Source organism: Capricornis sumatraensis, chromosome 5 (assembly GCF_032405125.1).
Source record: "Capricornis sumatraensis isolate serow.1 chromosome 5, serow.2, whole genome shotgun sequence".
In the NCBI taxonomy this organism is placed as follows: Eukaryota; Metazoa; Chordata; class Mammalia; order Artiodactyla; family Bovidae; genus Capricornis; species Capricornis sumatraensis.
In genome coordinates, this window is record NC_091073.1 from 117,484,434 (window position 1) to 117,508,367 (window position 23,934).

A 23,934-nucleotide genomic window follows, 5' to 3' on the forward strand; every position below is an offset into this window, starting at 1 on the left:
AAGCCCATAGGCTCCTCTGTCCCTGAGATTTCCAAAGCGAGAATACTGGAGTGGGTTGTCATTTTTTCCTCCTGGGGATCTTCCCCATCCAGGAATTGATCCTGTATCTCTTGCATTGGCAGGTGGATTCTTTACCACTGAGCCACTAGGGAAGCCCCCTAAAAAAAAATGTACATAACTTTAAAAATACTTTATTGCTGAAAAGTGCTAACCATCATCTGAGGCTTCAGCAAGTCCTAGTAGCAACATCTAAGGTCACTGACCACAGACCAGCATAATAAATACAGTACGTCCCCTACATGGGAATCTTTAAGTTGTGAACTTTCAAAGATGCAAAGAATAAATAAGCAAACAAACTTCTCTTTTCCTAGTATCAGGAAGGACCTTCATATACAGCTAAAGCTCCTGCGTAGAGAGTCAACATCCACTGAATGCTGAAGGGGCTTCCCTGGAATCTTGAAGAATGTGAAAAATCCGTGGAGCTGGACTATCCTGACAATGACAAAGGGAGAAGCAGAGGAAATGGGATGGCCCCTGGGCGAGTCTTTTCTGTGCTTCTTTCACCCTTTTGTTAGGGTCAAACTGCCTGACTGCACACTGACTGAAACTGCCCACCCTGGCCAGGCACCACAATAACCACTTGCTTGAGTTACTTTATCATAGAAAGTCCTGGTAAGGAACACAAACTAATAAGCCACCACCAACTGGAAGAGTTTGGGAAAGGTCAAAAGGAGAAGCCACATGTTCTAGCACTTCCGAGAATCCTTCTTGCTTGCATCCATCTTGACCAAGAAAGGCATGCACCACTAGGAAGGACCCTGAGCCAGAATGATTGGCCAAAGACAACTCGGAAACTAATCCCATCACCATGAAACCTGAGACTTTGAGCCACATGGCAGAGCAGTTCCCCTGGGTTCCCTTACCCTACTGCTCTCCCCTCGGGTGGGCCTTTCCCAATATTCTCTTGCTTTATCAGCTCCTGTGTCTCCTCAGACAATTCATTTCCGAGTGTTAGACAAGAGCCCCCTTTAGGGCCCTGGAAGGGATCCCCTTTCTGTAACAGTTTGAGGGAGAATCAGAGCTCATATTTGAACACTTTCAAAGGAATTACTTTGGCGAACAACCAAGGTGGAGCATGACCCTGTCTCTTCCTCTATTGCAAAATATTCCTGGGTTCTCCCTCCAGCTTTCTTTAGTGAGTTTCCCTGGTTCAGTGCCTTCCCTGGAGGGAGGAGGAGACTGCCCAGCCCAGAGGGCTTCAATGTTGACTCCACCAGATCTGAAGTCTCGGCCTTCCTCTGCTCAGCCCAGTCTCCTCTGAGGGCCGAGGCAGTGAGGGGAGCCAGGGTCCCCAGGAGGCCAACAGAAAGCTGGCTCCCTCCTGACCTTGATATCAGTGCCACTCTGATATCAGTGTCAATTTACCCCCTCGGTGCCCCATTCCTGTGGTGTCCTCTCCATCCCCACACCTCCCGTTACGGCTCAGGCCCCGATGGATGGCTGAGGTGGAATTCTTTTATTCTGAGTGTGATGCCATGTTCCTAGGCTCACACTTATTTAGTCCAACCACCACATTGCTGCAGCGTGATCTTCCTAAAATTCCTAACCTGGTTAAAAACCTCGGGGAGAAAGCCCTTGAACCCACCCAGCCAGGTCCCTCCCTGCCTCCTCCAGTGATTCTCAATCTCCTGCCTGACCCAGCATTACCAGTTGGGGCACAGATTTGGATTACTGTGATTCTGAATGCCTTGCCTGCTCCCTCTGCCTGAAGTCAGTCCTGGAAGGAGGGGCCAGCACGTTTCTAGAAGCCTCGGCCCCAACCTGGCCAAGGCTCCTCTGCCCCCCAAGCCTGTACTCTCCTTCTGGTTGACATCCCACCATGGACAAATTTCTCTCACACCCATTTTTAGTTTAATTTATTCATTGGCCACACTGGGTTTTCATTGCTACCCGGGCTTTCTCTAGTCATGACCAGCGAGGGCTACTCTTGCTTTCCTGTGTGGACTCTCACTTCCGGCTCATCCTCGTTTTTACATGCCTTCCTCCCTCTACTACACAGGTGTCCTTGGCCTTACTTCTCTCAGATCCCTGGTGACCAGCAGAGACCCTGCCCCTCAGCACTCAGCTACGTGTGGGTGGAGTGGGACTGGATGAAGTCAAGGAAGGGAGAGGCCAACTTGGGTCAGACAGTTTGGGAAGACCACACTGAGGAGGAGGTCCTTGATCTGAGAACTCTGAGTTGCTTGGTGTTTCAAGGGTTTGAGGATCTCACACATAACACTCCTTGCACAAGATTGGAATCGGTTATAGGATAGCACTGTTGAGATAAACTGCACCTTTATCACCAGTGGGAACATGGACAATGAGTTGGGCATCACAGAGAGCTCATCACTTACCCACCCAGTCACAGAATGCTTGTGTGACCGTGGGTCTCCCCTACAGGGTATGAAGGGATGGACAGCTATCCCATAGGAGGAGAAGTTGGGAAGGGGTCACCCAGACCCTTCCTCATCTGGTTTCCTCTTTCCACTGACTTGGTGGTGACCACCACTCAAACTTCACCCCAGTGTCTTCCCGCTTCTCTTTTCTACCACTGAAATGTGCAATGCCACCCTTCCCCAAAATTTCTACAGGTATCACACACAATTGTGCTGACTTTGGGGTTCAAGATGTTTCACTACATCCAAGCTCAACCCATGATGGAAAACTTCCTCTAAGACAGGGGTGGGCAAACGACAGCCTGCAGAGCAAATCCAGGCTGAGGCCAGTTCTGTGAATTGAGGAGCATTTTTACATTTTTGAATAATAGAAGAAGCAAGAGAATTCTAGAAAAACATCTACTTCTGCTTCATTGACTACATTAAAGCCTTTGACTGTGTGGATCACAACAAACTGTGGAACATTCTTAAACAGATGGGAATACCAGACCACTTTACCTGCCTCCTGAGAAACCTGTATGCAGGTCAAGAAGGAACATTCAGAACTGGACAGGGAAAAATGGACTGGTTTCAAATTGGGAAAGGAGTACATCAAGGCTGTATATTGTTACCATGCTTATTTAATGTATATGTGGAGTACATTATGCAAAATGCCAGTCTGGATGAAGCACAAGCTAGAATCAAGATTGCCAGGGGAAATATCAATAACCTCAGATATGCAGATGACACCACCCTTATGGCAGAAAGTGAAGAGGAACTAAAGAGCCTCCTATTGAAGGTGAAAGAGGAGAGTTAAAAAGCTGGCTTAAAATTCAGCATTCTAAAAACAAAGATCATGGCATCTGGTCCCATCACTTCACAGCAAAAAGATGAGGAAACAATGATAACAAAGACAAATTTTCTTTTCTTGGGCTCCAAAATCACTGTAGATGGTGACTGTAGCCATGAAATTAAAAGACACTTGCTCCTTGGAGGAAAAGTTATGACAATCCTAGACAGTGTATTAAAAAGCAGAGATATTACTTTGCTGACAAAGGTCAAAGCTATGGTTTTTCCAGTAGTCATGTATTGATGTGAGAGTTGGACTATAAACAAGGCTGAGCACCAAAGAATTGATACTTTTGAACTGTGGTGTTGGAGAAGACTCTTGAGAGTCCCTTGGACTACAAGGAGATCAAACCAGTCAATCCTAAAGGAAAGCATGCCTGAATAGTCTTTGGAAGGACTGATGCTGAAGCTGAAGCTCCAATACTTTGGCTACCTAAGAGCTCACTCATTAGAAGAAACAGAAAAAAATTTTCAAAAAAATCTTTGCTGCGAAAGATTGAAGACAGGAGGATTCAGGAATGTCAGAGAATGAGATGGTTGGATGTCATCACCAACTCAATGGACATGAGTTTGAGCAAGCTCTTGGAGATGGTGAATGACAGGGAAATCTGGCGTGCTGGAGTCCATGGGGTTGCAAATAGCCAGACAGGGCTGAGCGACTGAACAACAACAGTGGGTCAAAAAATCAAGAGAAGCATAATGTTTCATCACCACATATGAAAAGTCCATGCAATTCAAATTTCTAAACTTGTAGGGAATGCAGTCTTGCAGGTCACTTCCTTCTTCTCCAGGGTGGCTCTCATGCTACATGGAGATGGTTGAGTGTTGAAGGAGACCAGATGGTCGGCTAAGCCTGAATTCCTACACTCACCATCTGGCTCTTGTCTAGCCCTGCTCTAAGGATTTCTGGTTCTTTAATTTCCCAGTGGCTGACTATGTGGAGATCTTCCTCCCCACCCTGTCTCTACGGCCTCCCTCCTTTCTCCCCCAGCCTCTTCACACCCCAGAGACATCCCAGAACACCCTAGTCTTTCTCTCTTGTGTGGTGTCTTATTATTACTATCTTTTTTTTAACCTACAAGGAAGTCAGAGTATGTTTCTGAATAAAATAAGGAATTCCAACTGTAAAAAGGAGGTCCCCGGTGAGACGTTCACTCACACAGTATGTCAGTCCACTCACTTTCCTCTCCTCAAGCTCCCCAATATTTCTTGATGGTGTGCAGTTAGTTTATTACTTGTCTTCATCATATTTTTGAAAAGATTTTGCTCTTAAATTTATTTATTTGCTTTAATTTTTGGCTGCACAGCACATAGGATCTTAGTTTCTCAGCCAGGGATTGAACCTGCACCCTTTGCATTGAAAGCAGTCTTAACCACTGGACTGCCAGGGAAGTTTCCACCTTCACCATTTTTAACACAACAGAAAGGGGAAATTTCTTTCCTTTTGGATTTTATTTACCTAAAAAGGAACCGAAGGAAAGGGATGGTGTGTCTGATGCAAGGAAGCAAAATTGAAAATGAAATTATGTAAAAAGCAAACAAAGTTTCTGATCAACACAGATAGGTATGCCAACTCTGAAAAGGTGGAAGCCGAGGGCAGCTGTCATCTGAAAATGCTCAACGTTGATGTGTACTATACAAGCTAATTACAATGGCAAGAAAAATCAAAAGGCATAGGAAAAGAACAAATATTTTGGCATGAGAAACGATCCAGGCTTTGAGTCGGAGGAGCACCTTCAAGGCACCGTTTCTCTCACCCTCTTTCAGGTCTTGCTTTTGTTTTGCAACCTGCAGCTGTACCTTTTCCAGGTAGCGCCTCTGACCTTCTCCATGGGTTCCATCCCCTATCTGTCGCAGCATCTGTGCATCAAAGAAGAGCTCGTTGGTGAGGAAGGCACCCTGGTGCTCCCGCTCCAGCCCCTCGATCACTGCCATCAGCTGGGCCAGCTGCTCTCTCTGCTCGTCCCCGGAGGCCCGGTTGTTGAAGGCACAGTACCTCCGCCCGCACTTCCGGACCAGGCTCCTCAGCCTGAGGTTGTCTGTGTTTGCCACGTACTCATCCAAGGATCCACCCGCCAAATCCTCCTTGTGAGTGAAGAGGATGACCATGTGTCTCTCGGCTCCTGCCCCAAAGACCTCCTTCACCCTGGTCGCAGCCACCACGTCCTGCTCGGTGAAGCGCCCCAGCTGGGTCACCAGCAGCAACACGTGGGGCCCTGGCACCGACAGCAGATAACAGGCTCCGATATTCTCATACACCTCTTGATCCTGGGCCCTGGACTCGAAGATGGGGGGCGTGTCCACCACCAGGATGCTCCTCCCATTCCACGTGCCTGTTGCCCTCTGACATTTCCTGGTCACCGACTGGGCCCCCAGCTTGGACTCAAACACGGGCTGGCAGAGGATGCTGTTCCCGGTCGCACTTTTCCCGCTGCCTGTTTTGCCTACCAGGATGATCCTCAAGGAGGAGGAAGGTTCAAAGCCCTGATGTTCTATCCCGCCTGTAAAAAAAAAAAAAAAAGGATTTCCCCTGTTTTACTAAGTTTGTGATTCTTTTTTAAAGCTTGTATTTTGTCTTGGGGTATAGTTGGCGATGGGCTTCCCAGGTGGTGCTAGTGGGAAAGAACCCGCCTGCCAATGCAGGAGACACGGAACACAGGTTTGATCCCTGGGTTGGGAAGGCTCCCTGCAGGAGGACATGGCAAGCTGCTGCAGTGTTCTTGCCTGGAAAAGCCCATGGACAGAGGAGCTTGGTGGGCTGCTGTCCAAGGGGTTGCAAAGAGTTGGATATGACATAGTGACTAAACAACAACAAACAACAACAAGAGTCGGCAAGGGTGACGTTGTGCCAAGAGCTAAAATTTTCAAGAGATGAAGAGTGAGAATCCAAGGACTTCTGGAGTTCTTATGAGCCCATATGAATTAGGTTCATTCTAGGCGCCTAAGATCTGTTATTTTGTTCCTTTTACTGTGTCAGTTCTTCCCTTACTAAAGTATTCTGAAATTTTATTTTTCAAACAGGATTACTAAATCTCTATGGGGAACTTTTCCTCTTTTCAAGCTGAGCACAGGCAGGGGAAGATATCATTTCCACAATTTGGTTCCAAATCCACTGACTTCTGACTTGAAGTTTTATTTCCACATTTCCCATACATCACCACAAGGGTCAGAGTGTCATGCTCAGGTGTGTAGGGTGTGATGACAGTAGGGAAGATAAAGAACGTGATAGCTGCCTTTTTCTCCTGCAGTTTAAAGTAACTGGGTTTCTCTTCTGTCTCAGTGTTTGAGGTCAGGGAATGGAAGAGGGAAGACAGTAACTGTCTCCAGGTGTCCAGAGTGCTTGAGAATTTGGAGGGTTTCTTACCTTCAGCCATGGTTCCATATCTGCTCCTCTGCAGCCCTTCCATTCACTTCTAGAATAAAAAGAGGAAAGGAATAAAAGCAAGTGTCCTTATAGGAGCTGGTAAGACCTGAGAACACCTCCAATTCAGATAGCCGAGAACAATTATCCTCAGATGAACCATTTGCATTGCTAATTTTCTAACATGTTTTATTTTCAAATATCCATATAGAGCTTTAAGCAAGCCAGGTGATGCTAGGTTATTAACACAGTGAACTCTTGCTTTTCTTCCTCATTCTACAGGAAAGCAAGAAATGTTTGAATACACATCAGTTGATTATCCCCCTTCAAGCTGAAAAGGCATGAAATAAAGAAAGCCTTCTTCTATGGAATAAGAAACAAGACTTTAAAATTATTTGTTATTATTACTGGAATCAAAGCAAATTTGCTAGACTAGAGAATAAATGTTGCCTTGATGTAAATGAATAGTGGTTTGTTTGAAGTACTGGGCATTTCCAGTCCCAGAAACTGTTTGTATCAGATGGATAGCCCAGTGGCAAAGGGGAATGTACAAATCACCTTCCAGTGGGAGTGTGGAATTGGGGTCCAGGGCTCCTTTGAGGATGGACATGAGAGGGAGAAGGGGAAAAGGCCCGAACATGGTCACCACCTCCTTCCCTCTGAGCAGCTGGGGGGAGAGAAACTGGTGCCCTGACTGAGGGACAGCAGCAACATTCGGGACAAATTCAGGATAAAGTCATTGCCTTCTCTGTTTTAAATCAAATGTCTTTCCTTGTGGGTCTCCCAATAACAACTTAAAAATCCCAGTAGACATGAGCAGAAATTGGCAAAACCATGGAGATAAATGTTTCATTCAGATGAAGCATACTATTGTGTCATTCTTGGTGCTAGAAAAGGTAAGCATGCATTGGAAAAGGCAAGCATGCAATCTTGAATTATAATTAAGGTGAACTCTGAGCCTATGGGCTTCCCTCATAGTTCAGTTGGTAAAGAATGGGCTTGCAATGCAGGAGAACTGAGTTCAATTCCTGGGTTGGGAAGATCCCCTGGAGAAGGGAATGGTTACCCACTCCAGTATTCTTGCCTGGAGAATCCCATGGGCAGAGAAGCCTGGCAGGCTATATATAGTCCATGGGGTCACAAGAGTCAGACACAACTTAGCAACTAAACCACCATCACTGAGCCTATATTTTATTTATTCAGTTTTAAAGATTATGCAGTTATGAAACAAATATTTTAAGAAGAGAAATAAATACACTGAGGAATAAAACAAATTCCACGATGTGCAATGAACAAACCTCAGAATTTTGGCATTTTTATTACTGCTGTTCAGTTTGATTGAGAAAGTTAAAACTTTACACATATAGTTTCATTTATTTACTTTTTGACTCCAACCCTGAGTCTCATTCTCCCTCTCCTTTTAGACGCAAACAATATTCTGAGAGGTTTATGTGTCTATCTCATTTGTGTATTTACACTTGTACATACACATCTATCTAAGTTAAGATACAGTACTTTTTGGTATTTTACTTTTTTACAGAAGTGACATTATTTATGCAACATTTTATCCTGTTCTTTCTTAACAAACATTTGGTGTTCCAAATGCATCTTTGTTACTACCAACAGTAGTGCTACTACCAACATGACAATCTCTCTGGAATGTCCAACTTCCGCCTGACTGCTGCTTCTGCTGCTGCTGCTAAGTCGCGTCAGTCGTGTCCGACTCTGTGCGACCCCATAGATGGCAGCTCACCAGGCTTCGCCGTCCCTGGGATTCTCCAGGCAAGAACACTGGAGTGGGTTGCCATTTCCTTCTCCAATGCATGAAAGTGAAAAGTGAAAGTGTAGTCGCTCCACCTGACTAGATGTTGCCAAATCTGACTCCAGGAAACTTGTGTTGAGTCATGCTGGCAGCAGCCACGTTCCAGCATCCCACAAATCTTTGCCTACACTTGGTAATACTAGATTTTTAATTTTTTGTTCACCCTGTTGGGCATACAGTAGGATGTCTTAATTGGTTTAAACTTGCGTTTTATTGATTAACATTGAATCAAAAATGATTTTCATAGTTGATTTGCTATTCAGCAAATTTCTTATTTCTACCTTTATACATTTTTCTATTCACTCAGTCAGGATGCATAGCAATGGTCCTCATTAAGGAAACCATCCCCTGTCACACTATCAGAATATACTAAAATAAATTCTTTCCTTTCCTTTTCCTCCTGCACCCCTTTCCTTTCCTTAACCCCCGAGAAGACCATTTTCCTTACCACCTTCTCTCACTTGGTGTCCTTACCTCTAGTAAATTATACTCCAGCTTTTGCTAAATTGTTCAAATTCTCTGACATCTTTTCTATCTCAGATGACATTTTCTATTGGAACCAGTATATTGAAGTAGTAAAGACAATGATGACAGTCGTGACAATGTTGATAATGAACTTCACCATCATTTGTAATTTTCAATTTTTCTTTCATATCCATTATTTTAATTGTTTGCCCTAATTCCCTATGAAGTGATTGAGATAGGTATTAAAGTTTCTATTAAAATATTAAGAAACTGAGTCTCAACTAACATGCCCGTGTTCACACAACTGTCATGGAGCTAAGAACAAAAACTGGCTCATTTTGCCTGCATATATTCTCCTAGATTCATCAGGGAGGAGAAGTGAAGATAAAGTCATTGAGCCTCTTGGAACACCACATACCATGTTGCCATCCATGGTCAGGACATAAACTGAAGCAGTTAGGCTGGAAGCTTGCCCTAAAACCAACAAAGAGAACTGTATTGCAAAATCTTGTGTGCCCCCTTTTTTAAAAAAAGACTATTCAAACATAAAATCATCAGGGACAGAAGTTGCTCAGAATGGAAAGATTTCAGTTTAAACAATCTGGTGTTTTTACATGACTTGATGATCAGTGTGACCCAAATGGGGCTCTGTGGCTGCCACAAAACACCATCAAAGTCCCGAATTGGGGAGCAGAGGTGCAGCACCGTCCCCTGAAGCATCTTCTGAGTGGGTCAGGTTGCCGAGGGGAAACACGTCTCTCTGAGGAATAGATTTTTGGGGGCAGATATTAACAAATACCAAAGTGTCCAGAGGCTAGTTAGAAAGGATATTGATGGAAATGCTGAAACGACAGGATATTAAAAGAACTGAATCAAGCCTAGGAAGACATCCGGAAGCATAGTAAACCTGAAGAGACATGACACGTGTCAATTGCAGAACAGACAAAAGTTGGGGAATGAAGAGTGGAGGCAGATTTCTTCTCCACAAAGAAAACCCTAATCTTCCTGACATGGGATCAGGAATCAAGAGAGAGCTGGTGTGGGAACAGAGATTATACAGATATCTGACAGGAACAGCAGGGGGATCTAGCTTAGGGAGGAGGTTGAAGCAAATGAACATCATATACCTTCTGATCTTTAAATTGGATGAACCTGATGTTATCTTGATGCTATCTCATTTTATCAAACCACTAGAAAGTAGGCTCTCTCCTGCTGTTTTAGGAAAGGTAAAAATATTTTTCGTCTGCCTTATTCATGAGTCTCTCCTTCCCCATCTGCTTGAGTCCCTCTATTTCCCAGCATCACTGGTTTCACAGTTTAGCATCAGGATTTCATCACACGACTTTCACAAGGGGTTGACAGTAGACCAAGGGATGGTTCCTGTACACGCTGGGGTCTCTATGCCATAGCGTCGAATTCTACATCGTGTGGTAGGAAACGTGGCTATCTGGGGAAGAATGCGGTGGCTTGCAGATCAAGGTCTTGGAACAATGTCTACTGAGAGGTTTCGTTGGGAACGTGGCTCAGTGAGGGTTCTCGTCCTGTGGAGCCCTAGGAATGGATTCCTGCAGCAGGCTTCTCTGGGAGGTGGTACTTGTCAGGGACGGGGCGGGGGTGGTATGGGTGAAGTTACGAAGGTAAAACTTAAGATGTTCGCTCTACCTAGTTAGAGCACCTTGTGAGTTTCAGTTTTCTCAATCTGTCAAATTATTGTTCAGTCGCTCAGTCCTGTCCAGTTCTTTGCGACCCCATGGGCTGCAGCACGCCAGGCTTTCCTGTCCTCCACTATCTCCCGAAGTTTGTTCAGTTCATGACCAATGAGTCCGAGATGCTATCTAACCATCTCATCTCCTGCCTCCCTCATCTCCTTTTGCCTTCAATCTTTCCCAGCATCTGAGAATATTAGCGAAGCTTTATGAAACGCTGTGAAGCTTAATGAAAATCAAAAGAGCTAAGAAGTAGGCAACTAGACATAAAAGACTGCAGGGCTGTGGAAAGCGATGGGCGGGAACGCGGGGTGAGCGGTTCCCAAATCCGGTTGGTTCCCACTGGGAGCCTGCTGGTGTCCCTAACCCTTTCCACCGGCGCCCGGTTTCACTGACAGGAGACCCCAGAAGCATGGAACCGGTTCGAGGTCCCACCAGAAATCAGTAGCCCTGACTCAACCGCGGCCTCCAGAACCCTCCTTCTTCTCCCCGCTCCCAATCCTCCAGGACGCAGGGACCCCCGCAGCGTCCCCTTACCAGGCTCGGCTCTGTGGGCTGGGTGCCAGCGGGTCGGCGGGAGCGCGCGGCCGAAGGCTGCAGGGCACGACTGCAGGGCAAGAAGGAAAGCAGGGCTGACGGAGCGCGCGCGCCTCCTGTCCTCCGGGCGGGGCGAAACTACTGCCGCGGAAACCGGACAACCGGGTTCGCAGCGTGTGCACCCCCAAGGGATGCTTGCCCTCTAAGACCGCGAGCGCCTCGCCCCCTCCCATTTCCTCTTTAAGATGGGTGAAAAGAGACCACTCTGATCCGAGTCTCCCCTTGAAAGCACCTCCAAAGAGACCAACTTAGAAAGCTAGTTATTTTCTTTGGCGCAAGAAAGAATCACAGACTTTTCGCGGAGGACTTCTCTACCTTCGTGCAAAGCTGGAGCCAGGTGTGGAGCAGATTAGAGTGGAGCCGTCCTCCTTTCCAGAAACTCCGCAGAGCTAGGAGCCACAGAGCCACTGTTCTTTGCCTTTTGTTTCTTGGGGTTGGGAAGTCTGTTCTTAGAAGGCGTGTACGTGTGTGATTTCTGAGGAGTGATACGCTGTTCTCTTCAGTGTATCCTTGAGCCATTTCACCAGCGCGTGGAAGAACAGATGTTAGGTGTTTTCAGACGTCGAAAGTCAAGGGATATACACGATTTAAGTCTATTTTTGAAGTAAAAAGGAGTGCTTAAACTTCATGGGATAAAGTGTGACAGGAAATACAAAGTAAACAAGAATTGGACCAAGAAGGAGACTGAGTGTAAGGTGTAAAAATCATTATGACCCAAAATAATAATTAAAACAAAAAAGAGGTTAATGACAAATTTAGAGAAAAAAATCTCAAAATATTTGATTGCTGGAATAAGCAAATACTTACTCACTTGTATAGAAAAGGCAACATTGTCACTATCACATTAAGGTTCCCAGAGCAAAAAAAAAAAAAAAAAAAAAATTGACCTAACGTCTTACACAACAGTAAAATCAAAACGGACCAAAGACCTAACTGTAAGGCCCAGAAGTATAAAACTCTTAGAGAAAAACATAGACAGAACACTATTTGACATAAATCTCAGCAAGATCTTTTTTGACACACCCCCTAGAGTAATGAAAATAAAAACAAAGATAAGCAAATGGGACCTAATTAAATGCAAAAGCTTTTGCATAGCAAAGGAATCCATAAATGAAATGAAAGGGCAACCCTCAGAATGGAAGAAAACATTTGCAAATGAAGCAACTGACAAAAGATTAAACTCCAAGATATACAAACAGCTCATGCAACTTCATATCAAAAACCAAGTAACTCAATCAAAAAAATGAGCAGAAGACCTAAACAGACATTTCTGCAAAGAAGACATACAGATGGCCAGGAAACGTGTTCAGCATCACTAATTATTCAGGAAATGCAAGTCAAAACTGTAATCAGGTATCACCTCACACTGAACAGAATGGCTATCATCAAAAAAATCTACAAACAATAAGTGCTAAAGAGGGTGTGGAGAAAAGGGAATCTTCCTACACTGTTGGTGGGAATGTAAACTGGTACAGTCACTATGGAGAAGAGTATGGAGGTGCCTCACAAAACTAAAAATAGAACTATCATATGACCGAGAAATCCCACCCCTGTGACTGATTCGGGCAAAGCTGTAATTCAAAAAGATACATACACCCCAATGTTCCTTGCCACACTGTTTACAATAAGCAGGACAGGGAGGCAATCTACATGTTCATCAGCAAAGGAATGGATAAAGAAGATGTGGTACATAGATACACTGGGATGTTACTCAGCCACAGAAAGAAATGAAATAGTGCCATTTGCAGAGACGTGGATAGACCTAGAGACTGTCACATAGAGTGAAGTAAGTCAGGAAACAAATATTGTATAATATCAATATGTGGAATCTAGAAAAGTCATGCAGATGAATTTATTAGCAAAGCAGAAATAGGGACACAGATATAGAGAACAAACTTATGGATACCAAGGGGGGATGGGGGAGTAGGATGAATTGGGAAATGGGATTGAAATATACACACTACTATGTATGAAATCTTTGTCGGGAGGGTGTTAATGCTAAAAGGTTTTGTAGGTCTTCATAGAACCGTTCAACTTCAGCTTCTTCAGCATTACTGGTTGGGGCATAGACTTGGATTACTATGATACTGAATGGTTTGCCTTGGAAATGAACAGAGATCATTCTGTTGTTTGTTAGATTGCATCCAAGTACTGCATTTTGGACTCTTTTGTTGACCATGGTGGCTATTCCATTTCTTCTAAGGGATTGCTGCCCATAGTAGTATATATAATTGTCATCTGAGTTAAATTTACCCATTCTAGTCCATTTTAGTTCGCTGATTCCTATAATGGCAACGTTCACTCTTGCCATCTCCTCTTTGACCACTTCCAATTTGCCTTGATTCATGGACCTGACATTCCAGGTTCCTATGCAATATTGCTCTTTACAGCATCAGACCTTGCTTCTATTACGTCACATCCACAGCGGGGTGTTGTTTTTGCTTTGGCTCCATCCCTTCATTCTTTCCAGAGTTATTTCCCCACTAATCTCCAGTAGCATATTGGGCACCTACTGACCTGGGGAGTTCCTCTTTCAGTATCCTATCATTTTGCCTTTTCTTACTGTTCCTGTGGTTCTCAAAGCAAGAATACTGAAGTGGTTGCCATTCCCTTCTCCAGTGGATCACATTTTATCAGAACTCTCCACCATGACCCGTCCATCTTGGGTGGCCCTACACGGCATGGCTCATAGTTTCATTGAGTTAGACAAGGCTGTGGTCCATGTGATCAGTTTGATTAGTTTTCTGTGATTGTGGCTTTCATTCTGTCTTCCCTCTGAAGGATAAGGATAAGAGCTTATGGAAGCTTCCTAATGGGAGATACTGACTTTGGGGGAAACTGAGTCTTGTTCTGATGGTCAGGGCCTTGCTCAGTAAATCTTTACTGAACAAGGGAAGTGGAGTGGGCAGAGTAAGGAAAAATAATGGGGAAGTGAGAGAAAAACAGGAGTTTTTGTGGATACATGGTAACTTTCCACTTGTCCCTGTTTTGCTTCTTTAATCACCACTTACCAAATCAAGATTATGCAGCCTAGCTTTATTCCATGTCTGTTGCTCAAGAGACTCCCCCTATATGTCACAGATCATACTTCTTGGCTGGAATTGACAGATTTATCCACTCACCTGTTGATGGACATTTAGATTCACACGATGCCTTTTTTAACACTCTTGACTCCAGTTCCTTGCCTCACTACATCAGGGAGTCTGAAATGCCCAACCCTACGAGAATACTGTTTCCTTCGGTTCTGGTTTTGGGTCCCAACTGATTCCAGAACTGATGAGTCTGAGGGTCCCAAAGAGTCGAGCAGAGGCACTAGCTTTCAGGATAGGGCATTGCAAACTGCCTGCTATCACTCTGTGATGAGAACACCCGTATCTTGATCTGTGACTAGGAAAAGCCGTGGGTGAATTCTCTAGAACATCTGACTTATCTTCTCATCCTCATGTGTGAGACTCTATTCCCTAGGGCAAGGCCTCATCTCCCAGTCTTCACCCCTGCAAACCCAGAGCTCACAAGCTCCCTTTTGGTGTCTTGGTTCCCAAAGAGAGAGGGTGTGGAAACCATTGCAGGTGTCTTCTTGGCACACCTCAGGTAGCCCTTCTAGATGATCTGGCTCTGGAAGACAGAGGGAGCCTGGTCAGGAGGTCCTGAGGCTTTGGCCAGAAAAACCTGGATGTCTAGGACAAGAAGGGACCTTAATGCATCACTCAAACCTCAGCTCAAGAAGCCCTGGGGACCTGAAGCAGTGAGAGGAGAGGAGGCCCGGGGGATGTCTGTCAGGGAAGGGGTCCTGGTTAGACTGTAAGGAGGGATGGGGTGTGGGTGCAGTGGGGGCAGCCCAAAGAACAGGATCCACACACAAGACGAACATTTCACACATTTTTTTGCCCGTGGCTATTCTTTGTCAGCAAGTTTATATCTCATAAGGGACACGGAGGGCATGGTGTCCACACCAGAGTCTTCATGAGCAAGGGGTTCCCTGCAGGAGTCGATGGAAAGTCCTGCCTCTGCTCATGGACTGGACAGGCTCTGTCCATTCCACCCTTCCCTCCTCTTTCCATTTTGTTCCATTTTATCACATTCCTTCACACCAGTATTCACTGCACACCTTCTATGTGGTCAGCTCTGGGCACTGGTGTTTATAAGAGGAGATCTCAGCCTAGTCGAGGGTAGAGTCTCAGCACAGGACATAGAGGGTAAAACAAAGCAGTGATTTGTGTGGGACCCAGAATGCATGAAACAGAAGTCAGGGGCTAGGGGAGGAGAGCAGCAGGAAGCCGGCCTGTGTTACAGGGACTGGCCAGGTGAAAAGGCAGCTGATAGTTCTTCAGGGAGTAGGGCCCTGCTGGGGGTTCTGAGAATCTCAGACTTGAATCCCACCCCACCCCTCTTTTCTGCTTCTCTGCACATCACCCTGCCCTGGTCCTGCAGGGAAGGCTGAAGGAAGACCACCCAGTTAGAACAGGTGTGAAGTTCAAGTCAGTGCCGTGTGTGGATAAACCAGGGCTCCCACCCCACTCTCTGCCTGCCGCCTTCATCCCCTGTGTATGTCCTTAAACTACCTTTATATCTCCTGCTCACTGATACATTCTCACTGAAATTTCAAAGATATAAGTGAAAATGGAGTAGAGGGAGTGCATGTTTTATTAGAAATCAGAGCAGTTTGTAATTCCCTTAATGAATGAAACTACATGGAGAACTGAATAACAACAAAATAAAACTTTTGGATTAAGCTACAGCAGTATTTAGAGGGAACTTAATAATCTTAAATATGTATACTCGAATATAAGAAGCCAATTTAAAAAAGAAGAGCTGAATAAAACCAAAGAATTCAAAAAAAAATGAAATAATAAAGGAACAGAAATTAATGAACTATAAGACAGCACAAATAAGCATATCAAAATTTAAAAACTAAAGCTGATTCTTTGGAATGAATCATTATGATTCAATTGAAATAAAAAGAGAGTGAATATAATGAAAATACTAAACATTATAAAAGGATTATAACTATATATTCAAAGGAGATTTAAATTTTTTTAAAGAATTTTATGAATAAATTTATGTCAATAAGAAAATACAGATAGTAGATAATAAAAAAAATAAACTATACAATTTTAGGTAACAAGGAAACCAATGGCATTATTAATCCCATAAGAAAAAATACTTTCTCATTATTTCCCAAATTTTATCCTTTAAATATCTGACCCCTTTATATTTTTCTAGAAATCTATGCAGACCTAGACCACTGTGTTAAGAAACATACCAGAGGTACTTTCCTGGTGGTCCAGTGGTTAGGACTTTGCCTTCTAATGCAGGGGATGTGGGTTTGCTCTCTGATTGGGGAGCTAAGGCTCCACATACCTCCTGGCCAAAAGGCAAAACATAAAACAGAAGCAATACAGTAACAAATTTAATAAAGACTTTAAAAATTGTCCACATTAAAAAAAATATTTAAAAAAGAAACATACAAGAAACTAGGCATAAATTCTCAACAATTACTTTATTTTAACAAAGCTTTGTTTTGTATTGTCAAATTATTGCCATCACTCAAATTCACCCCCCTTTGGGCTAAGTCACATATTCTAACCCTGTTTCCACATTTCACAACTCAACTGAAACCTTTCCAGAAGCATTGACTTTAGACTTAAGGATCCTAAAAGAGAATTAGTCTCTTTATTTTATGACTACCTCTTACAACTTTACCATTTACCCTAATCACCAGATTGGGCATTTTTGAAAATTAAAATTCACTCTCGGGTCAAGCTGTGATCTCTGGAAACAGTCAAAAGTTTTGTTTTAGCCACACTACAAGTATGACAGGATTCCTATATAGGTGTATTCTACTGGTCAGCTCTGAGAGTCCCCAGTGCCTGTGGCTGGACCTTTGGTTGGAGGTGACATCTGGATAGATAGGACTGGGCAGAGAGGGATCCAGGAGACAAATGTCCTCATCTAATTCTCTGGCTCCCACAGATCCTTTGTTGGCCTTCTCACTGGTAGTGTCTAAGAGAGAGTCAGAGAACATTGTACCCCAGGATGTGGTCCCTGGCAGGGCCAAAGAACCAAAAATGGAAGACAGTGGATCTTCAGGGGGAAATGGAACATTCTGGCACAGAGCTATCTGAATTTATAGGCAGAAGAACTTTAAGCCAGCACCTAGAAAAGGAAAGTGGAGACAAATAAGACAATTGTTTTTGAAATGGTCCTTTGGAATTATTGTTTGTTGGAGAATATTACAAATTTTATTATTTGTAATAAATTTTATTATCTTTGTTCATTTGTTGAATAAACAATATGCTTAAATAGATCAAAGAGCTTATAGTAAAAAGTAAGTTTCCGTCCACCCCTGATTCCTAGAAACTGAAGTTCCCTTCCCCAGCAGCAAGTGGCCAGTATTTCAAGAAATATTTATATATATATATGTATTAACATACATCTTGTACTAGTTATCTACTGCTGTGTAACAAATTACCCCAAAGTTTAGCGGCTAAAAAAAACAAATATTTATTATCTCATCTCTCATGAACCAGAGAACAATGTTGCTGAGGGGACCGGAAGTTTTGCTGACAGTCACACAATGTTCACAAGGGGCCTGTGTACTGTGTTTCACAGGTAGTGGTAAGGCTCAATGCAGGATGCATTTCAGCCTTCAAATTCCTTTCATTTAAGTCTTTACCATGTGTAATGAGCTAGCACTCAAATTTGGCAATTTTGTAATTTCTTAAATTAGCTGATGTCTGTTGGTGGGGAGGCAGACGTGGAGAGGGTAGGGAGTGAGCTGGAAAGATGCTTTGCTAACCATAGTAAACTGTGAGAAAATAGTTACTTCTTAAACCAATTACTTATTCTTGAAGGGAAATTCATATTTCCATCTTGTTTATCTCTGAAGATACTGTTTCGGGCCTCCTCCCTAGCATGTCTTACTTTTTCTTCATATTCCATCTTTAGTAACGTAATTTTTCTCTCTTTTTCCTGCATCCTATTTTGGCATGCCTGAGCACACTTCATTTCTTCTTTTTGGATATCTGTTTCTAATTGATCATGATAGATTTCCTTCAAGACTTCTTCCCGCCTCCTCAGTCTTTCCACTGTGTTCTTGTATATGGCATCAGAAAAGTAAGCCCCTTGGTTGTTCTGCACCATGTTCTCTATCAGCTCCACCAGCTCCTGCACCTGAGCTTCGTTCTCAGCCTGGTCTGTGTTTTTGCTGTTACTGATGGCACAGCAGCGCTCTCCACAATCCTTGATGAGGCTTCGTAGGTTTACATCCGCATTTTCCAAAAAGTCGCTCAGGCTCTGCTCCTCCAGCTCCTCTTTGCGAGTGAATAAGATGATCATATACTTCAGGGCTGCTTCCCCAAACAAAGCCTTGACCAACTCCACGGTTTGCTGCTCTTCCTGTGTGTAGCGGCCCAGCCTCAGGACCAAGACGATGGCATGAGGCCCGGGACAGGAGGCGAGGACACATCGGCAGATTTCCCTGCAGGTCGTGTTCAGGCTCTTCTTGGTGTCGAAGAGCCCTGGGGTGTCAACAACAATTAGTTCTCTCCCCTTCCATTTCCGGGATGCTTTCTGACAATCTTTAGTAACAGCTTCGGCAGCAATCTTAGACTCGAATACCTTTTCCCCGAGGATGGTGTTTGCAGTCGCACTTTTCCCACTTCCGGTCTTTCCAACCAGCACGATCCTCAGAGTTTTGTACTGGACATTAGCTGTACAGTGTGGGCAAGTCAGCTATGGTTTTCCAGGAAAAGAAAAAATATATATTTAGATAAAGTTGAAACCATTCCCAACCCTTTCTTACTCTCCTGAACCTATAAATCATTCCAAGTTTTCTAAACCGGGCAAAGCTGTATTTCTTGTAGAATTCCCTCCCAAATATCTTCTACATATTATTCTAGTTCCCATTGCATCGCTTTCTTGTGTTGCTGTGATAAAAGCAGTGATTTCCATTTTAAAATCTGCTTTTATCTTGTTTTTTTCCTCACTGTCTTTATGTCTAAAATGGAGATGGAAATGGCAACCCACTCCAGTATCCTTGCCTGGAAAATCCCAGGGACACAGGAGCCTGGTGGGCTGCAGTCCATGGTGTTGCAAAGAATCAGACATGATGTAGCAACTAAACAACAACAAAATACTATACATGTTGATCTGGAGGAAGTCTGATTTTGTTTACGATACCAAATCTGAGGAATCCTGGTGGAAGAAGTTAGCATCTTATCCTATGAGAAAGACTGTTCATTAAAAAGTTCTAACAATCTGGACACAAATGGAAAGAAAGGGTGGATGGAAGAGAGAGCACAGCAGTCCCCTATGGGGACTCCAACACAAAGGAAAAGCTTATTAATATTGACCTCATTAAAAGCATAAAATTGAAGGAAACCACGGGTAATGGAAGAAATTATAGAGAAAGTAGTGGAAGGGCTCCCCACCAAATAGGGTAAGTCCCAGACAGTTTCACAGGAGAATTCTATTAAACTCTCGGTGACCAGAGAATCCCAATTTTACTTAAATTATTTCAGAATATAAGGGGAAAAGGTAAACCTTCAAATCCTTTCTAAGAAGTAAACGTAACTGTGAGCTGCCAAGCTGACAAAGATTGTACCAGAAAAGAAAACTACTTATGAATCTCATTTATGAATACCAATGTTGTTATTATACTCAGTTGCCTAGTTGTATCTGATGATTTGCTACCTCATGGACTGTAGCCCACCAGGCACCTAGCTCATGGAATTCTCCGGACAAAAATACTGGAGCAGGTTGCTATTTCCTACTCCAAAATTCAGTTGGAGATCTTCCCCACCCAGGGACCAAAATGGAGTCTCTTGCATCTCCTGCATTGGCAGGCAGATTCTTTACCACTGTGCTACCTGGGAAGCTCTATGAATACCAACAGAAAATCCTAATAAAACATTAGCAAAAATAGAATCAGACAACATTTGAAAAAGGGTTCAATTCTGACCAAGCGGGATTTACTCTAGAAAACTAGAGTGGCGGGGAGGGTCAATGAGAGGAAAATCATTAATACAACCCATCAATAGCCATTCACTGTAAAAAAAAAAATGTTCTATAAAATATGAATTGACACATAACTTTCTTATCTCTCTACTCCTCTTGAGAGGCAGAAACTTACTTAATGGGGAAATACTTTGTCTCTAAAACTAAAACCATCTCCACCTAACTTTCACATGATATTTGAGAAATCTGTCAATACAAAGAAAATATATTTGTTATAGGAATGTAATTACAGTATTGAGAATTAGAAATAGAACAAAAGAGGAGGTCAGAATATAAATAATATGGAAAACCCCTTAGAGTATTGGCACACAAATAGACAGACCAAAGGAAAACATAGGAAATCTAGACAAACACTTGTTAGTTTAGGGAAATTTAATGTATAACAAACCCAACATTCCACACCAGTGAAGAATCGGTTTGAATATTTTAAAAAGTATAAAATTGGGTTCATTCCTCACATCAACCCAAGAAATGTGCCAAATGCATCAAATTTTTGTTAAAAAATTAAACTATATACTGCTAGAAATGAAATGTTTTTAAATGCAACTTCATAACTTCCTCAAATATATGACTGAAGACATTATTTGGACCTCCTCCCTAACATTTCTTAGTTTTTCTTCGTAGTCCATCTTTAGTAATTAAATTTTTCTCACTTTTTCCCACATACTGTTCTTGCATTCCTGAGCACACTCCTCTTCCACTCTTAGAATCTGTATTTCTAAGTGATCAGGGTAGATTTTCTTCAAGACTTCCTCCTTTCTCTTTCTTACCTCCGTGCCCTTGTGTGCAGGGTTGGTAAAGTAAGCTCCTTGGTTGTCCTGTACCATCTTGTCTATCAGCTCCACCAGCTCCTGCACCTGAGCTTCCTTCTCAGCCTGGTCTGTCCTGTTACTGAAGACACAGTATCGGTCTCCACACTCCTTGATGAGGCTTTGTAGCTTTTTCAGCTCCCTCACATAGTCCCTCAGGCTCTTGTCCTCTTTGTGAGTGAACAAGATGATCATGTACTTCATGGCTGCTTCCCCAAACAGATTCTTGATCAATGCCACGGTTTGCTGCTCTTCCTGTGTGTAGCAGCCCAGCTGTATGACCAAAATGATGGCGTGGAGTCCGTGGTGGGAGGTAAAGAGATATTCTTTAATTTCATTTAAGATAGCTTTCTGGCTCTCCTTTGTGTAGAAGAGCCCTGGGGTATCAATAATGAGAAGGTCTCTCCCCTTCCATTTCTGGGATGCTTCCTGACAACTTTTGGTAATAAATTGGGCAGGAATCTTAGAGTCGAATGCTTGTTCCCCAAGGATGGTGTTTGCAGTCACACTTTTTCCACTTTCCTTCCTCCCAACCAGCATGATCCTCAGGGCATTGTCCTTGGCACCAGCCATGCTCACATCAGAGGCTGTGGCGTGTAGGCAAGCCAACTATGGTTTACAAAGAAAAGAAAAATATGTATTTAGTTAAAGTTGAAATCATTCCCAACCCTTCCTTATTTGTTATTGTCCTGAATATATACCTCATTCCAAGCTTTCTAAGCTGGGTGAAGTTGTATTTCTAGTAGGATTCCCTCCCTGATAACTTCTACTTATCATTCTAGTTCCCATTGCATCCTGTTCTTGTGTTGCTGTGATGAAAGCAGTGCTTTTCATTTTAAAATATTTGTTTTTTTTTCTTTTTAACTATTTTCATTTTCAAGTAACAAAATCCTATACATTTTGTTGCAGAGCAGGTTCCATTTTGCTCAAGGAATCCTGGTGAAGCAGTTAACCTCCTATTCTATGAAAAGTTGTTTATTAAAAGCACTAACAATCTGGACACCAAGGGAAAGAAAGTGTGGATGGAGGAGAGAGTTCAACAGTCCCCTACAGTGACTCTCAACACAAAGAAAAACTACCATTTGGTGAGATGTGTGAAAATTGTCCTGAAGTTTGTGTATGCCACACAGAGCTAAAGTAATCCTAATTTCTCATACTTCACAGAGAAAGGAAGATAAATTTGATATTCTTGTTCTAAAAAATACACTAGTGTTTGCAAACAATAATTGATTGCTTATGATATATAGCAATAAAAAGTGTTTGAAGTGGGATTGATGGCCATCTGGCTTGGTATTTTAAACAATAATCCTTCATCAGTTGAAAAAATAGATCCAATAAGGTCTAAATTTTATTTTTATTTTTTTTTATTAAATTTTAAAATCTTTAATTCTTACATGTGTTCCCAAACATGAAACCCCCTCCCACCTCCCTCCCCATAACATCTCTGTGGGTGATCCCCATGCACCAGCCCCAAGCATGCTGTATCCTGCGTCAGACATAGACTGGCGATTCAATTCTTACATGATAGTATACATGATAGAATGCCATTCTCCCAAACCATCCCGCCCTCTCCCTCTCCCTCTGAGTCCAAAAGTCCGTTATACACAGCCGTGTCTTTTTTCCTGTCTTGCATACAGGGTCGTCATTGCCATCTTTCTAAATTCCATATATATGTGTTAGTATACTGTATTGGTGTTTTTCTTTCTGGCTTACTTCACTCTGTATAATCGGCTCCAGTTTCATCCATCTCATCAGAACTGATTCAAATGAATTCTTTTTAACAGCTGAGTAATACTCCATTGTGTACATGTACCAAAGCTTTCTTATCCATTCATCTGCTGATGGACATCTAGGTTGTTTCCATGTCCTGGCTATTATAAACAGTGCTGCGATGAACATTGGGGTACATGTGTCTCTTTCAATTCTGGTTTCCTCGGTGTGTATACCCAGCAGTGGGATTGCTGGGTCATAAGGTAGTTCTATTTGCAATTTTTTAAGGAATCTCCACACTGTTCTCCATAGTGGCTGTACTAGTTTGCATTCCCACCAACAGTGTAGGAGGGTTCCCTTTTCTCCACACCCTCTCCAGCATTTATTGCTTGCAGATTTTTGGATCGCAGCCATTCTGACTGGTGTGAAGTGGTACCTCATTGTGGTTTTGATTTGCATTTCTCTGATAATGAGTGATGTTGAGCATTTTTTCATGTGTTTGTTAGCCATCCGTATGTCTTCTTTGGAGAAATGTCTATTTAGTTCTTTGGCCCATTTTTTGATTGGGTCGTTTATTTTTCTGGAATTGAGCTGCATAAGTTGCTTGTATATTTTTGAGATTAGTTGTTTGTCAGTTGCTTCATTTGCTATTATTTTCTCCCATTCAGAAGGCTGTCTTTTCACCTTGCTTATATTTTCCTTTGTTGTGCAGAAGCTTTTAATTTTAATTAGATCCCATTTGTTTATTTTTGCTTTTATTTCCAGAATTCTGGGAGGTGGATCATAGAGGATCCTGCTGTGATTTATGTCTGAGAGTGTTTTGCCTATATTCTCCTCTAGGAGTTTTATAGTTTCTGGTCTTACATTTAGATCTTTAATCCATTTTGAGTTTATTTTTGTGTGCGGTGTTAGAAAGTGATCTAGTTTCATTCTTTTACAAGTGGTTGACCAGTTTTCCCAGCACCACTTGTTAAAGAGATTGTCTTAAGGTCTAAATTTTAAACTGTGCACATATTTTGTAGGTAATGAGAAATTATCAATATTGACCTCATTAGAGACATAAAATTGAAGTAAATCATGAAGTGATCATAGAAGAAATGATAAAGTAGTCAAAATTGTTGTCATTCAATCACCAAGTCAAGTCCAACTCTTTGCGACCCTGTGGACTGTAGCATGCCAT

General features: G+C 42.8%; 2 protein-coding genes and 1 pseudogene across 2 annotated transcripts; all 3 read right to left on the reverse strand.

Annotated features, from left to right (window-relative positions):
• Positions 1 to 5,110: 5,110 nt before the first annotated feature.
• Positions 5,111 to 6,673, reverse strand: LOC138080107 (GTPase IMAP family member 5-like). Its single transcript, XM_068973046.1, has 3 exons — positions 6,631 to 6,673; positions 5,263 to 5,767; positions 5,111 to 5,126 (listed from the first exon to the last, which is right to left on the reverse strand). The coding sequence occupies exons 1-3, from the start codon at positions 6,671 to 6,673 to the stop codon at positions 5,111 to 5,113; spliced, it is 564 nt and encodes a 187-aa protein (XP_068829147.1).
• An 11,366-nt stretch (positions 6,674 to 18,039) lies between these two features.
• LOC138079780 (GTPase IMAP family member 7-like) lies at positions 18,040 to 20,630 on the reverse strand. Its single transcript, XM_068972458.1, has 2 exons — positions 20,624 to 20,630; positions 18,040 to 18,929 (listed from the first exon to the last, which is right to left on the reverse strand). The coding sequence occupies exons 1-2, from the start codon at positions 20,628 to 20,630 to the stop codon at positions 18,040 to 18,042; spliced, it is 897 nt and encodes a 298-aa protein (XP_068828559.1).
• A 124-nt stretch (positions 20,631 to 20,754) lies between these two features.
• On the reverse strand, positions 20,755 to 21,617 carry LOC138079781 (GTPase IMAP family member 7-like; annotated as a pseudogene).
• Between the last annotated feature and the right edge of the window lie 2,317 nt (positions 21,618 to 23,934).